Source organism: Nuphar pumila, chromosome 5, assembly GCF_984573655.1.
Source record: "Nuphar pumila chromosome 5, dmNupPumi1.hap1.1, whole genome shotgun sequence".
NCBI classification, from domain to species: domain Eukaryota; kingdom Viridiplantae; phylum Streptophyta; class Magnoliopsida; order Nymphaeales; family Nymphaeaceae; genus Nuphar; species Nuphar pumila.
The window spans coordinates 98,384,602-98,402,352 of record NC_143253.1 but is presented as its reverse complement, the minus strand read 5'-3'; the positions used below and the strand labels follow the sequence as shown (position 1 = coordinate 98,402,352).

Sequence of the window (17,751 nt, the reverse complement as noted above, 5' to 3'; positions counted from 1 at the left end):
TCAGCCTTCATCTTCATAGGCAGTTCTAGTAGGTATATCTTTTAACTAATTGTATACTTGATTAGTTTAAATGCGTATTCTGAGAATTTCTAACGCATTTTTCTACAAATGATGTTTCGCCTATACATGACCCACCTACACCAGTTGTTCATACAAGTCACGAGCCAATGCATGATGCAGGGTTTTCTCAGTCTCACACAAGAAGACTCATTCAAATAGTGTATATCGATAATCGACCTTAAGTATTTCATTTTCACATATTATTTATCTTATAAATATTGTATATTGATAGTTAATATGTACCAATTCACGTGCAGCGCGCGCTTCGAGCCACAAGGAGTAATACAAGATATTAGGAATTCACTACTTCAACATCTATCAGGACCAGTCGCTCAATGGAAAGAGTACCCGAAGGAGGTGTTGGACAGATTGTGGTCCTCATTCACGGTATACAATTGTTTCTTATAGTTAATGTGTTTCATATTTAATTTTTTGTTATAGTCATGTCTACTAACTTTCTGAAAATATTTGTGGGCTTCGAATCACTTCGCGACTACGATAGAGAAACATGATGCAAGAAATATGTGTCAGAAGGTAAATGTCAATCGATTTGCAAACATGCTGCATAATATGAAGACTGCAACAAAAAAAACATCTAGCGAGATAAATGATCCACAGCAATGGAAGGGCCATGGACCTCCTACTATCAAGTTAGATGTTTGGGATGCAATGTGCGACAAGTGGGCGGGACATGAATTTCAAAACCGCTGAGCGAAGGCTGCACAAAACTGAGCGAAAATGTCTGATGCCCATCAACACACAGGTGGATCTAGGACTTTTGGGAGCCACATGAAGAAAATGATAACTCATCAATATATATTGTCAATTTTATAAGTATTGTTGCAAACCTGTTAAATAATTCTTTTATCATTTAACTTCGCAGGAAGCAGAAAAAGGAGGCATTGTGCCATACAATGATGTGTTTGTTGAAACACATAAACGTAAGACCACGGAAGAGTTCGTATCAGAGAAGGCGAGAACGACAACAATATGTATTTATTGTATTAATAATCATTGTAATATACAAGTTATCATAAACATTATAATTCTTAATTATTATGTCATACTGTAATCATTACTTTATAGGAGTCATATGAGCAACAGATGGTAGAGCGATGTGGCGATGACTCCACTCAGCATCCACCTTTTGATCCTGCAGCATGGGTGACTGCAACAAGTGAACCCAAAAAGGGTCGTGTGTTCGAGTTTGGGAGTAATATGAACACCTCACCACTCGTTGCTTCCTCCAGTCATGGCTCATAGAGTTCTCCCGTTAGCATCAGTTCCAAGCATCCGACTGACCCACTTAATTCTTGGGATGGTGTACGCCAGCTCGTTAAGGACACAATGCATGACTACTTACATGAAGCAATTTCCGACGTTGTTCGTAATGAGTTGAGCAGTTTTTTTCAGAATAGGGGAACTTCATCTGCAGATGAATCTCAGGTATGAAAGTTTCATGTTATGTATTGTATGTCGTTAAATTTCATGTAACTTTGATTGCCTTAACTTAGGTGCATTGCATATAATTTATTTCAGTATATTTTGTTTATCAATACTAACCTTTCCTTTCTTGTGTAGGTTGTTGGCGCTAATCAACGTAGTGGAGCTGAAGGCGCAGATCGAGACAATGAAGAAGAGGATGCACAGAATCTTGGTGATGATTAGATTCATGTGTTGCATTTGGTGTACCTTCTTTTTGTTTAAAAAATTTAAATGTTCAATTGCAAATAATTATAACTTGCAAATTTTGTAGTGGATCGATTAATTGTTTTAGTTTCCTTTTATATGTGTTTTGACAAGAAATATAAATTGTACATAAAATAAAAATTGTATTACGAAATTTTTTTTCTCGATATTTATGTTTTAAACAATTTTTTTATTTTTTTCCTTTTTTGCGATGGATTAGCGACGAAAATATCCATCGCTATTTGGTATCGAAATGCAATTTAGCGACGGATTAGGAACGGATTTTATTCCTTCGCTATTTACCAGCTGGTCATTGTTTTTGCGACGGATCTTAATTCGTCGTTGGGTTCATCGCTATATTAGCGATGTATATTAATCTGTCGCAAAACCAAAATCTTCGTATAGTAACGACGACTTTGCGATGAAACTTGTAATTCATTAATTCATCGTAAATTAGCGACGGAACTGGCGACAAATAGTGTCCATCTCTAATTAGCGACTATAATTTTGCGATGAAACTTATCTGTCGTTACTCCGTCGTTAATCCATCACTAAACACTTTAGTGACGGATTAGCGACAGAGTAGGGTCGTCGCTAATTCATTGATTTCTTGTAGTGAACGAGAAAGCGACCATGTGTTGTAGCACAAGCTAAAAACAAAGGCGGAATGTGCAAATCTATATATGAAGAGCGGGAGGACATTTTCGTTCAACACATATCTATCTTACGGAATAACATTTTCGTCAAAAGCATATCTACCTTTTTTATATGTTATTTTATTATAAAGTCATCGTGGGCAACATTGGCATATGAATTATCATGGGTCCCAAGATATTCCTCCGTACACATCAGAACATGTGAATTTGTGTTTCATGGAGAACACACAACACTCTCCCATAAAACACCCTTTAATCAGAAGTCATGATTTTGTCACAACGTTTCAAAATAAAATACAATAGTTCTATAAAACTAAATATTATTAATTTGAATTTATATACAATACTTTTTAAGGTAAAATTAATTAAAAAGCTTGTAGATACGAGTTCCAACTAGAGAGTACGATACTCTAGAGTGTAGCTAACATTTTTCCCTTAAAAAAACTTGTCAAAATTTCATCCTTCAAACCGTGCTTCCAACATGTTGGGCGGGAAAGGGAAGTGGGGGCATCTCACACTCTTTAGCTACCACCAACAAACTTTGTCTGGCGTTCCCATTCCCAATATTTGTTAGATCAAAGGCAAAGAATTTTTTATTAATATTTGTTTCAATGCATTTTTTTATTAAATTTATAACCTGAAAAACTACTTTGGCACAAAGACCTGATCGCACTGACTCAACCTGCCATCCCTACAGTCTTCGCGCCGGTAGTTGTAGACATCTCAAATTTCATCAAAAACTATTTTGAAATTTTTCCGAACTTTGAAACCAACTTCTTGGGGAGATCTCACCCAGTCTAGTCATGAACCCAGACCTTGAAGCTTGGCCAAGTTTAATTTTGACCAAAGCATGAGCTTGGTCAAATCCCCAAAACCCTTAGTAGAAACTAAATTCGGTAGAATATGATGGAAACTAGGTAAACCGGATTAAACCGATTCATATCGGGTTCTACCGAGTTGAATCTAGTCAACTAAAACGAACCCCGTCTCAAAAACGGGGGTTAAAGAGCAGCTAGTGCACGTCACCTTGTGTTGAGACATTGCAGGTTCCAAACCCAATTGTATAGTTGTTTTTAATCCGGATCCAAAATCCATTTTGATATTTGTATCGCATCCAAGTCCTTTTTACTGATAGATTGTCGATTCAAACTTGACCCGACCCATTTGCGATCCACCCTCCACGATTGCAGGAGTCCAAAAAGCAGTTTCAGATTTTTCGATACAGCGTGACGTATTGAACAGCATAAAAAACGACCGTCCATCTCATGATACGCCTCAATCATCAACCCGCTAAGTCACCATGTCCGTCCATCTCAAGATGAACGGTGAGCGCCCCGCAAACCGTCTCCCCGAACGAGTGAATACGTTGTCATTTTCTCAAAAGAACAGGGACGTTTCCGTAATCTGAACCGATGTCTGAATCGATGGCACCCGTGATCTCGCTGCTTTATCTTCTCACCCTTCGCTTCGGTTCTTCACTCTCACGGTCACTCAGCCCACGCAGCGAGTCCCCTTCCCTTCGGAGTTAGGGTTTTTTGGAGGCTCTCCGATGGCGGCCATGGCGTCGTCCTCCCACATCTCCTTCGCCGATCTTCCCTCCGCCAAGCTCTCCCCTCGGACCTCCGCCGTCCCCAACCCCAAGGCCTTCCATGGCCTCCGGAAGGCCGTCAGCCTCCGCTCCTGCTCGATCCGCTCCCCGGCTTCGACGCCGAGATCTTCGCGAAGAGGTTTCTCCGTGAGCGCTGTAAGTATCGGTCTTTTTTCGCGTCTTCAGCGCGCCGATTCTGGTGTGCATTGTCTCTGGTAATGGAAATCTCGTGAATTGTTCGTCTTGAGTAGTTAGGGACATTCACTTGAGTGATTTATTCATGTTTTGAGCGCTGATTATGGTGGAATTCGATGTATGGAACTTGGAATTTCTCGTTTTGAGTACGGAACTGTTGATTATTGTCATATGAAGTTCGGTTTTGAGGGTTTTAGCTGAGAAGTCGCGAAAAGAGAAGTTCTTAAAAGTTTAATGTTTTGCGTGAGCATATGGCACAATTTTACTGTTAAAATTTTCAATTTGAAGCATCGCAATTGTATTTCTATTTTTACTCACGGTTTTCTTTGGGTTGGAAGCAAAAATGAGGTCCAAAAAAAGGAGTTTTTTCTATGGAATGTGATGATTCTATGAAGAAAGAAATTTTCTTTGAAGGTGGACAGGAATATTTCCTGGTAATAACCTTGTGCATATGTGTGTGTGTGTGCGAGAGAGAGAGAGAGAGAGAGAGAGAGAGAGAGAGAGAGAGAGAGATGCCCTACTCCTTTTAAGCTTCCGGGTGGCATCATCTTATGCATTTCGGTATCCTTTTTGTGGATGAATTTTTTATGGGGTGAATTGTTTTCCAGAAAACACACAAACAATTGAAACTAGGAGTACTTCTTGGTTTTCTTCTGCTGCATTACCTAATTTCTTGGAAGGTTCAACAATTTCATGGTCGTTGATTTTTCATACTTTTTTGTGGCTCAAGTGTTCTTTATAGATGCATAGTAGTTGCAGGATGTGCTTTTCAAAAGTGGATTTCTGTAGTTCCATAATGTGCTTTTCAAAAGTGGATTCCTACAACTTACCCATCTATTTCAGAAAAAATGAGTGACCTGTTTTCCCCACTTTTCAAGGTGAATGAACATAAACATGTGTTGGTGATCAAAGGCTAACGAAGTTAGAGTCTAAATAGAAGCTGTCACCAAGCTTGTGGATTTTAAGTTGAATAAATCAATAGAAACCTATCGGTGTATTGTTGGATTCCAGATTAGGGAAATCACACTTCTTGATCCCTAAATTTGTTTATGTTAAATCATTAAAAAGATCAGAAACGAAACTTGATGCAGAAGCGTACCTGAATCTATTGTTGCTCTGGTAAATCTTTACGGGTATGATCTTCTAGAACCTCTGTACGTGGCCTTTCTCTCTTCTCTAAACCTTATGAGAGAGGGACATATTTCTTTCTTGAAGGGGAGGCAAAAGAGAACAACCACTATATATGGTTTTGGGGACTCTAACCACCTTATAGTCTATTTTCAATTTAGCTCATCATAAAATCATAAATTGACAATTGAGGGCACATGAGGTCTCTACACATAATATAATCATACTCTATGAGATGTCATATGACCCAACCTTATAAAATCACTTTATATGTGTCTTAACCATAGACAGTTTATAATGTGTGATTAAACATATGTAGGCCCACACGATTTATCTAACAATCTCCCACTTCGGCCACATATGTCACCTTACAATCACGCATTATAACCTTATGAGCTCAAAAAACATTGTCTTATTAGATGACATCTCTAACAATCTGGTTCATTGATCATGTCAACATAGAACCAAAGCAGTCTTCAATATAAACATCGTAATTAGACCCATCAATGATTACGTATATTGACATAACCAAATAATATAGATCAAGTATGGATGTGAAGCATAGAAATTACATGTAATATGATCCAAACATGTTTATTTTCAACTGATCATGCCTTATTCTTTAGTGATATCACAACAAATGAGTAAAGAATGAAACTGAAACCTGAACTTTATTATATCATGGAACGTCCAAATACAAACTCCATACAAACTCCCACTAAACCAGCATATCATTAAATGATATAACATCCATTCGAGCAGTATGCTCGTGAAAGACCTTGGGTGGTAAACCTTTGGTAAGCGGATCCACAATCATGGTGTTTGTATCAATATATTCTATAGATATATGATCATTCTGCAGTCTGCACTCTTTCTTTAAAAACAAGGAACTTGATGTCAATATGTTTTTACTTCGACGAGCTCCTGTTGTTGTTGGAATATAGCACTGTCGAATTATTGTCACAAAACAACTTTAGTGGTCTTTCAATATTATCCAAAATCCGTAGCCTAGTGTATGTAACAATATTCTATGATTGGATGCTTCATAACAGACTACGAACTCTATTGCCATAGTATAAGATGCAATGAGTGTCTGCTTAGTACTCCTCCAAGAGATAGTTCCCTCGGCCAACAAATAAACATAACCTGACATGGATCTGCGACTGTTTTGGCATCATGCAAAGTCAGAATCAAAATATCCAATGATCTCTAACTGATCTGACTTCTTGTATGTGAGCATGTAATCTTTTATTCTTTGTTAGTACTGTATAACCCATTTGACTGCTTTTTAATTATCTATACCTAGATTACTCAGATATCTGCCTAACATCCCAACAATATATGCTATATCTGGACGTATACACACTTGAGCATACATAAGACTTTCCACAACAGATGCATGAGGAATATTTTTTATATCCTTAACTTCAAATTGGTGTTTAGGGCACTAAGCAACACTAAACTTGTCTCCCTTAGCAACAGGGGTGTCACTTGGTTTACAATCCTTCATGCCAAACCTATCAAGAATCCTTTCGATATAGCTCTTTTGCGATAATCCAAGAATACTCTGAGAACGATCTCGATGTATCTAGATCCTTAATACAAAAGAGGCGTCACCAAGATCTTTCATTTCAATTTTTTTTGTCAGAAATCTCTTAGTTTCGTGCAGTATGCCTATATCATTACTGACAATTAATATGTTATCGACATATAAAACTAGAAAAATATATTTACTCCCACTGAACTTATGGTATATGCATTCATCAATCGCATTCATCTCAAAACCAAATGAGAGGATAACTTGATGAAATTTATGATACCATTGACGGGTAGCCTACTTTAGATGGATTTCTTTAATTTGCAAACCATTTTATTTGAGACAAAATATTCTGGTTGCACCATATATATTGTCTTATCAATGTCACCATTAAGGAATGCAGTCTTTACATCCATCTGATGCAGCTCAAAATCAAAATGAGCCACAAGTGCCATCATAATTCTGAAAGAGTCTTTCGTAGAAACTGGAGAGAAAGTCTTTGTATAGTCAATGCCTACCGTTTGAGTAAATTTTATTGCAACAAGATGGGCCTTATATCTTTCCACATTATCCATTGAATCTCTCTCTTAGTTTTAAATATCCATTTGCAACTAATGGGCTTCACATTTTCAGGTAATGGGACAAGATCTCATACGCCATTGTCTTTCATGGATTTAATTTCCTCATGTATGGCATCTATCTACTTTTGATAATTAGAACTCTGTATAGCTTGATGAAAGTTGATTGAATCATCTTCGCTTAAGTTAGTATCACTCTCATGTTCTTGGAGAAAAACAATCTAATCATCTGGAATTGCCCTTCTCCTCTCGCCAGTGGATTTCCTTAATGACACTTATTCTTAAGTTACTTAAGGTGTTTCTTGAGGTTGTTGAGTTTGTACTATAGGAGTAAAAACTTGATTCTGAATAGGGAGATTTTGAACATTGCCTTGTTCTGGATTTGTTTGAACAATGTTGAAAATGAAAATTTGATCATTGTCAACAACTGAAGGAAGAAAAACAGATTCTTCTTTAAAAGCAATGTCTTTTACCTTATCACCCCCCTAAACTCAGCATCTTTAAAGAAACAAGTGTTTTTCATCTCAAAAAAGGACTTATTCATAGGGTTATAAAATTTATAACCCCTAGATATTTTAGAATACCCAACAAAATAGCAGCTAACCGTTCTTGAATTCAGTTTCTTTTCATGTGGCTTATTTGGCCTAGCCTCAACTGGACATCCTCAAATATGAAAATGCTTCGCATTAGGCTTTTTTCCTGTTCACATTTCATATGGGGTCTTGGTTACTACTTTAGTTGGTACTCTGTTCAGTACATAAGTTGTAGTCTTTAGTGCCTCTCCCTAGAGAAACTCTAGTAAGGTAGAATGATAAATCATACTCCTTGCCCTATTCTTTAAATCTTGTTTCGTCTCTTAGCAACATCATTCATGCTATAAGTGTCTGTCATGGTATATTGAGGGACGATACCACATTCCTTTAAGAATTTAGCAAAGGGTCCTGGACGTTGTTCACCTAATCCATCATATCTACCATAATATTCACTACCATGGTCAGATCTGACGACCTTAATCCTTTTGCCAAATTGGGTTTCAACTTCAGCCTTAAATGATTTGAACACATCTAGGGACTAAGACTTTTCATGAATCAAATATAGGTACTCATAACGAGAATGGTCGTCTATGAACATAATAAAATATTGTTGACCATTCCAAGAAGCCATAGGGAATGACCCAAAAATAGCCGTATGAATAAGTTCTAAGACTTTTGTTCTTCTGTCGTCGCATATTTTTCTTATGTTTGTTCGTTTTCCTTTTATGCACTCAACACAAACCTGAAAGTCGATGAAATCACGAGAATCAAGAATTTCACTTGTCACAAGCCTTTCAATTCTTTGTTTAGAAATGTGACCTAAACACTTGTGTCATAATAAAGCAGAATTTTCATTGGCTAATTTTTGTTTTGTATCACGTGAACTTGAATGCAAGGTTTCATGATTTAAGGTAACAGTATTAAGTAAATATAGGTTATCAACCACAGATAAAGAACTAGTCTTAATAAACTTTGAATCAAGAAACAATTTAAAGTGACTATTTTCAAATAAACAAGAATAACCAAATTTGTCTAATGCGAAAATAGAAACAAAATTTTGTCTAAATGACGGTACAATATATGTTTCTTTCAAATCTAAATAACAATCAATCTTTAATAATAACCTAAAGGTCTCTATTGCCTCAACTTAAACTGATTTGTCATCGCCCATATAGATGAATCTTTCAGCATCAATTGGTGTTCGACAACTTAAGGCAACCCTGAATAGACGCATTTATGTGAATGGTAGCACCAAAATCCATCCACCAAGTGTGTTTAGGTATAAAAGTTAAATTAACCTAAGAACAAACCAAAGTAAGGAGGGTATTTTTCTTTTCACGCCAAACATCATATTTGGTACAATCCTTCTTCATGTGACCCTCCTCTTTACAAAATAAAAAACTGGACTTTGTTTCTTGATGTCTCTTTTGTAATTGAGGGTCCACTGCAGCTTCCTTATTCTTTTTTCTTTTCTTAAATTTGTCTTTAGAGTCAACTGTCAAGTGAGCACTTTATGTCTTTTCTTTCTTCATCCTTTTATCTTTTTACACACCGTCTAAAATGGTCTCATTAAGAGTTCATTTATCCTTTTGGTAGTTATAACTGACCTTAAACTGACTGTATTATGCAGAAAGAGATCAAAACTAACTGCACAAGTAAGTCCTCAGACAACTCTAACTTTAATGCCTTTAGTTTTGAAGCAAGATGAGATATTTTCATAATGTACTCTCTAATGTTCTCTTTACCTTTATACCTCATTGAAAAAGACTTGAAAGGAGAGTGCTTATCTCATCCTTTTCGTTTTTTAGCAAAACGTTTTTCAATTTCCTCAAGGAACCTCTTGGCATTAACCTCTTTAGACATAGTGCCCTTGAAGGTTTTCGAAATTGCACGTTTCATGATCATAAGACTCATGCGATTGGATCGCTCCCACCTCTCTTGGTTCCTTTTATCCTCAGCGAAACTTCTATCTGTAAGAGCAAGTGGTTGATTCTCTCGAAGTGCAAGGTCATAATCCATACATCTAAGAATAATCATAATGTTCTCTTTCTAATTTTTGAAGTTAGAGCCATTCAAAATAGGGATCAAATTTATATTTGCAGATATCGTAGAAACAAAAGTATTAACTTAATCAAGAATAAAACAAACAACAACAAACTCATAATTAAATTACATATGCACATGCATTAATACAAATTAATATATTTAAACTGTGGTGAACTCCATCACACATTGACATTTAGTCTTTGCACAAAAATATCAACTTGTAAGTGGTACTCTTTATCACAGTAATCAATCATAGACAATTAATCATGTCAAACAAAAAGCTTTTCTTTGGATCGACTCGTTATTCACATGGAAAACTTGATAATCTTTTCATATTTATTACTGAAAAAATATATATTTGGGCTCGACCAAATAGTAATCTTTCTTTAGGCCGATCACTATTCGCATGGAACCCAAATTTATAAACATCTCAATATTTCAAACAAGTCGATCTACACCCTTGTACTGAAAAAAATACCATGGTTCAAATATGTGAATACATGCATATAAACAAAAATAAAACATAGTCATAATCCGTATAGGGTTGAAAAATAACTGAAGTCAACCTTCTAGAGGGACCCAAAATGCATACTTAATGGCCCTTAATTCAATAATAAAATGTCCCTTAAAAAATTTTTACGAGTTTCGTGGCACATACGAGGGTCCGACCCACGGGGTCGGGCCAGACCCAACTAGTGGGTCAAAATAGGCCTAACCCGGTCCGGGTCACACCCCAACACATCACAAAAAAAAAATAACTGGGCCATTGGGGTGGGTCCAACGAGGCCCAACCCGCAGGTTTGGCCCCCATCTGAGCCGGTTTGGTCCCCTTAATTTGACGGAGACCGAACTGGGTCAGCCTAGAAGGCCGAACTCAGCCTGACCGACTGTGTTGGCTGTACCCCAAACCGGCCCAAGCCTAATGGCCGAACTGACCCACTTGACTGAATTGGCTGAAGGCCGATGAACCGGCCCACCCGACTGAGTCGGCTTTAGGCCGAATCGGCCCCGACTGTCAGTGGCCGAACCTGAACAAGGTGTTGGCTGCCGTCGGCCTTGAAACACCCGACGATGGTGGCTGGGACGAACCGGATGCTCCACGCACCATCGTCGGACACAATCGGCCCCAGATGGTCACCGACGGTGGCTAGGGGGAACCGTATGCCCCAGACGACCGACAGTTTTTGACTAGCCGATCGTGATCCCCTTCGTCCGGCAAACTGAATGGCGACACCCCACCCCTATCGTCGAACGGTCTAAAAAATGAACCCCGTTTGGCGAGCAGAAAAGGGTGAACCCCCCCTTCGTCCGATGATCTGAGTGGGCGACTGCTCGTCCGACAAACAAAGAAAGGGGGGAGGGTCGATCGGCCCTCCCGCCCGCCCGACAGAAGGGGGAAGGGCCAATCGGCCCTTCTCGTTCGGTCCGGTACCCTGAAAAGAAAAGGGAGGGGAAGGACCATAACCTTCCCGTCTGTCGATTCCGGCAATCCAAAAGGAGAGGCCGAATGGCCCTCCCTTCCGTCCTGTCCGGTGTCACAAAAGTGGAGGCTCGAACGACCCTCCCTCTCGTCCGGACGTTGCCGAATGGCGCAAGGAGGGTCGATCAACCCTCTTCTGCCCACACCCTACTACCGATCGGAAAAGAAAACGCTGGGAAAGGAGATTCGGACCTTCTCTTTTCCTCGAAAACCATGTTACACCCAACGGTACCTGTCCCAAAAACGGACCGCAAAGGATCGCTGATCCCCAACGAATTTTTTTTGGCAAAAATCAAATATTTCAATGATTCAACACGAACAAGTGGCTCTGATACCAATTGTTGAATTCCATATTAGGGAAATCACATTTCTTGATCCCTAAATTTGTTCATACTAAATCATTGAAAAGATCAGAAACAAAACTTGATGCGGAAGCGTACCTGAATCCATTGTTGCTCTGGTAGATCTTTATGATTATGATCTTCGAGAACCTCTATACGTAGCATTTTCTTGTTCTCTAAACCTTATGAGAGAGCGACAAATTTTTTTCTTGATGGGAGGCAAAAGAGAACAACCACTATATATGGTTTGGGGACCATAACCTAATTGTAACCACCTTATAGTCTATTTTCAATTTAGCCCGTCATAAAATCGAAAATTGATAAATGAGGGCACATGAGGTCTCTACACATAATATAATCATACTCTACATATGGCCCAACCGTATAAGATAACTTTATATGGGCCTTAACCTTAGACATTATAAATTTATAATGTGTGATTAAACATACGTAGGCCCACACGATTTATCTAACATGTATGACCATTATCTCACTTGTCAAGGTGAAAATGACCTGATGCATTAATGAAGCTTTGGGATTGACAATACGAGCTTATGATGAACCAGATGGATTAGTGTTTGTGATAATGAGTGCTCAAAAACAGCATAGAGAAAGAACCATGAAGTGTAAGTACGAATTAGGAATAATTTTTGTAGCTAATTACTACTTGAAATGGCAAAATGATTTCATAAAGAAGACTTGTTTAAGGCTGTATTGATGAGCATATTGAAAAGTACAGTTCTTTTTTTTTCCCTCACGGTGATGTTCATTTATGAAATGGGTTTGGATTTGGTGATATTTATAACAGAGTTCTCATGAAAACATTAATGACTAAGAAAATAAGTGAAACAATGGACAATGGAAGATGAAGACAATTCAATAAAAGACACAGAATGTGATTGAAAGTTTAGGAGGGAAAGGAAAAGACATTCATTGGAATTGATATAAAACATTTGGGTTGTGAAGGGAACAAAAATATGTTTCATTTTTTTTTCTTTTTCCCTCTTAAACTTGAAAATTTACAGTTTTATCTCAAGATTCCCTGTTTAAGATGCTTCATGACTGATCTGCCATCACATCCAGCATGTTTATGAAAATTTTAGTCTGTGTGTTTGTGTGTTGGTATTTTAATGTATTTATGTTCGTCATTAGTTGTTGAACTTTACTAATCTGCTAACCTTGAAATTATGATAGAGCCAAGCTCCACTGGTTGGAAATAAAGCACCAGATTTTGAGGCCGAGGCAGTTTTTGATCAGGAATTTATCAAGGTATACTAATTTCTTATATTAACCAAGAAATCTATTTTTCCTTCTCAATGAAAAGTAATCTATGCACCATTTGTTTTTTATGCTGATGTATTAATATTCTCATATATAGTTGTTTCTCCATTCAGATGAATCACACACAGTGCAATGCTTCCATTTCAAGTAGTTAAAATGTGTTGTTTCAAGAGCTCCATATGCCATCAAGCATGTTTGAGCTAAGGGAAATTATTGCCAGTTTTCTTGCCAAAATTACTGTTGTTTAGAAGAGTTCTGCTGGCCTTTCCTGATATAGGGTTGGATCCAAAATTCTGTGCTGAATATGAAAATGCATTGTGCATCTCAATGATCGTGTCAGCTGGTTACGATGGCTAAACCGTATTATCCTTCTAACATTATGTCCTTTGGTCTGTATATATCTTCATCTTTGTATTGCTAACCAGCACATTCCATCACATGCCAAACTTTTGGACCAGTCTACGTTAACCAAGAAATCTGATGATCATAGTTGTGGAGATATAACTGAATACACAATGATCTTATTTGCCATGGTCATCAGGTGTCTTTTGGTGAGAAGTTGCCAGAAATAATGATCTGTAGCTAGGTCATTAAGGATGTCCAAGAACTGGTTTTATTGTAATTTGATATTTTTTTGTGGATTTTCACTTTCCTATAGTTGCATGTTTTCCAGTCGGGTACTGAACTATTATCAGCATAACATAACTGTTTTCCATGATAACTCTTTTCTTTTTATACCTCCTTGGAAAATATTATGACTGATGAGTTTTCCAACTGTTTAAAAATTCAAACCCTGATACAAGTTTTGATATATTATATGGGTATCAGGTCATCTGAAAGCCAATCAGAATGATCAAGAAAACAAATCAGAATTTTCTGGGGCCAAATTTGGGAGTTCTTTTGTTGGAGTGATGCGCTAAATGAAAGCTAAGATTAATCAAATTAAAGTCAAATAATGAATTGGAAATCCATGAAGGCCCCAATTTAATTCTTTTGGTTAGTAATTGTCTCAATTTTACCAGCATCTCAATTATTCTGAAAACCAAAATTAATCTCCATTTATGTGTTTAAATTGGGTAAAAAAAACCCTATAGGTATGTAATAGAATAGAAAGAAACACAAACAAATGCCTCTTATGGTCCAGTACAACACATACAAACAAAGACCACTTATGGGTCAAGATACAAACACAATCACAATGACACTTATGGGCAAGAGAGAAAGCATAAAAAATATATAGATTTTATTGATAGAGTGCTTGAGAACAAGCTTACAATACAAGAGGGGTTTGCCCCCTATATATACACCACACACATGCATAGAGGCCATTGGGACCACCCTCCAACGGCTAGAAATAGAGCCGTTGGGGAGGTCCCAACGATTCTATGGGATAAGACCATAATGCCCTTAGCTTTTAGCTAAAGGGAATTATGTTAAATAAATAGAAAAAGGAAAAAAAAGAAAAAGGCTTATGTGCCCCTAATGGGCACAACAAATTACATAAGGTGAAATGACTAGAATACCCCTAATGGGTTTTACTTATTACATCAGTATATATATATATATATATATATAATTTAACAACATAAGGGGGACAATAAATTATTCATTTGTCTAAGAGCATGAGTTTTGGTGCCTTCCTACTCTCTGATATCTGAATTTAGTTGGACGACAATCAGTTCTCCATCCATTTGTGTGTTTTCATTGTCTTTGCAATTATTATGCATTTCTTCTATAAATATTTGTAAGTTTGGACTTGAAGAAAATACATGGATCCATGATTACATTGCATTTGTTTTCATATTGTATTTCAACTTGGTATCATAACATTGAGCTGTTGTTTTTTTATCTTAGATGAAACCTGATTAGTTGCTTGTTACTATTTTCAGGTCAAGCTTTCTGATTATATTGGGAAGAAGTATGTCATTCTTTTCTTCTACCCATTGGATTTTACTTTTGTTTGTCCCACAGGTGAATTGAAACAACCTAATTTCTAGTTATGATGCTTTTGGTATGATTTTTGGTTTGGCAAAATGTTAGGCCAGTTTAACCACACTGAAGCACTGACTTTCCATTTTCAGAGATAACTGCCTTCAGTGATAGATACTCTGAATTTGAGAAGTTGAACACAGAAATACTGGGAGTTTCAATTGACAGTGTGGTAAGTTCCTAATCTTTCATCTTCAGCATGTGCCATGTTGTTACCCCGTTGATCTGAAGTTTTCTTTATATTTTCGAAACAGCTACAGATATGTAAAGTTTTAAACAAATGCTAAGATTTCTCTTCTTCCCCCTTCCCCTTTCTAGATCTCTTGGCTTATATTGTGCACACATTGTTCTTCTGACCTGAAATTTCTGATTGTGTGCAACACTTTTTCCCTCCAATGTTAGGCACATTTTCTTTGAAGTGTTCTGATAGGTTTTAGAACCTGATCCCGTTTAAATTTATTTCGCTGTAGTTTTCCCACCTTGCATGGGTTCAGACTGACAGAAAGTCAGGCGGGCTTGGTGATTTGAAGTATCCTCTGATTTCTGATGTGACAAAATCAATTGCAGAGTCCTATGGTGTTTTGATTCAACAGCAGGTACTGCTCATTTGCTCCCACCGTTGTCTCGTTCACTCTCTAGCATGGTTTACACAAATCACTGGACTCTTTTTTTGTTTCTGCTAGGGTATTGCCTTGAGAGGGCTCTTTGTCATTGACAAGGAAGGAGTTATCCAACATTCCACAATAAACAATCTTGCAATTGGTCGAAGTGTTGATGAGACATTAAGGACACTTCAGGTGAGGATCATGGCTAGGAAGTCACTGTTTTGTGCTCGTTAGTATTTTCGAATACAATTGAACGGAACTCATCTATACTGTTTCTTTCAACAGGCATTGCAGTATGTCCAAGAGAATCCTGATGAGGTTTGCCCAGCTGGATGGAAGCCCGGGGAGAAGTCTATGAAGCCAGATCCTAAACTCAGTAAAGAATACTTTGCAGCAATATGAGCATAATTAGTAACTTATTCCATTTTGAAGTTGCTCCGGAAGTTTTGTTTCTTGTCCAGTTTTAATGTGGCGAGTTCAGAGGGATTATAAGTCGTGTCTCCTAGGCTGTTAACTGGAACAAGATTAAAATATCTGTTTGCATTTCTATCCATTTAAGATCTCCTTCTTCACTTTTCTAATTGGTTTCCCTGGTTTTTCAGCACAAATTTTTATTGGTGTTGTTAGCCCAATGGTGATCATTTGTTCGTGAAATGCGGTGAAACATCAATCAAAAGAAATTTTCATGTGGTGAATGGTGGTGCCCCCAAGTGACATTTTTTTTTAGACAATTGGGATAAACCACCCTTTGTCTTAAACATTTTCCTTTCATTATTTGAACCATGCAGCACTCTATTGGCCAAAAGCTAAATGCCGATCACCCATCCCATCCCAGGTACCAATAAATCAAGGAATCTCAAAACAACGAAACCGCCTCCTCTCATCAAAGCTTATCAACCCTTTAAAATTCTCTATATCCCCAAATTTAAGATTGGAGAAAGCCTGTTTAGGCACAATATTCATTTTTAAGGCATGTGCATGTGTTCAATATGCTTATTATTTTAAAAAAGATTAAATTGAGAAGAAATATGTACTTTTACAATGTATGGCGAGTTTTATTCATATTTAGTTTTATTGATATTTAAAATATATTTGTTTACAAAACTAATCGTAAGATTCTAATATCGAATGGGAGAATTTGCAATAATCTAAAATTATTTTTAAGTAATCAAGCTACGTTATCCAGTTTTGGTATTGAAAGCAAACCGTTTGTAAGGGTAATGAGATTATAAATAGATTTGATTCAAAATGGTCGGGATCCATAATTAGATTTGCATCTTATCATGAAAAGACATCCATAGGGATGCAAATGAGTCGGATATGGAATAACTGAATAGGCGGGGAATCAGATCCGGAGTAGCCCAAAATTGCAAAACCTCCATCCTAGATCCCACCCATTTGCATCCCTACTTGGCTATTGTTAAATTTCAGTTAGAGCAAGTATATATATATATATATGGGTCTCAATTGAGATTCAAACAGCTTCTAGGCCTGAGATCTGACCATTGATAGCCTTAGATAAAAGATTATAAGATTTGTATTGGCGGCTGGCAAAACAAGCTAAATGCGCCGAGCTTGAAATGTTTAAGCGTGTGTCATCTTTTTGATGAACCAAGACAAGTTCAAGCTCGCAATGAGCCTGTGCTCAGTAATACAAAAAAAAAAAATGGGATTACAAAAAAATAGTTTCATAGTTGCAAACAATAAAATGCCCTGTTCGTTTCATGCAACTTACATACAAGAATGTTGAGTTGGCAAGGAGATGTAATCCTGTTCCATCATGAATGAAACAAACATCAAATCATAATGTCGGGAAAAGTGCGGCACAAGTGGTTTTTTTTTCGCTATTAACTACTTTTTATACATTAATTCATTCATATCTCTCCTCTTAGAAAGCTTTTACATGAAAAACTTTCACATGAGTTCAGCTGATAGCACTTTTTAAAAATCAGTGTCCATTCTCATATAAAGCCTAGCTAAGACTTTGTGAGAGCTAGAGATGGAAGAGAAAATGAAATTTATGAAATTTAATGAGGGTGTAATTA

At 37.2% G+C, this 17,751-nt stretch overlaps 1 protein-coding gene across 1 annotated transcript; it reads left to right on the top strand.

Annotated features, from left to right (window-relative positions):
- Positions 1–3,875: 3,875 nt before the first annotated feature.
- Positions 3,876–16,287, top strand: LOC149837889 (2-Cys peroxiredoxin BAS1, chloroplastic-like). The gene is made up of 7 exons (XM_090006260.1): positions 3,876–4,149; positions 13,026–13,100; positions 15,002–15,083; positions 15,194–15,273; positions 15,572–15,697; positions 15,785–15,898; positions 15,992–16,287. The coding sequence occupies exons 1-7, from the start codon at positions 3,955–3,957 to the stop codon at positions 16,106–16,108; spliced, it is 789 nt and encodes a 262-aa protein (XP_089862386.1). The 5' UTR covers positions 3,876–3,954; the 3' UTR covers positions 16,109–16,287.
- The last annotated feature ends 1,464 nt before the right edge of the window (positions 16,288–17,751 follow it).

Coding starts and splice junctions, on each gene's coding strand:
- LOC149837889 (XM_090006260.1), top strand. CDS start 3,955: ATGGCGGCCATGGCGTCGTCCTCCCACATCTCCTTCGCCGATCTTCCC. Junction 15,274..15,571: donor GAGTTTCAATTGACAGTGTG/GTAAGTTCCTAA, acceptor ATTTCGCTGTAG/TTTTCCCACCTTGCATGGGT. Junction 15,698..15,784: donor GTGTTTTGATTCAACAGCAG/GTACTGCTCATT, acceptor TGTTTCTGCTAG/GGTATTGCCTTGAGAGGGCT.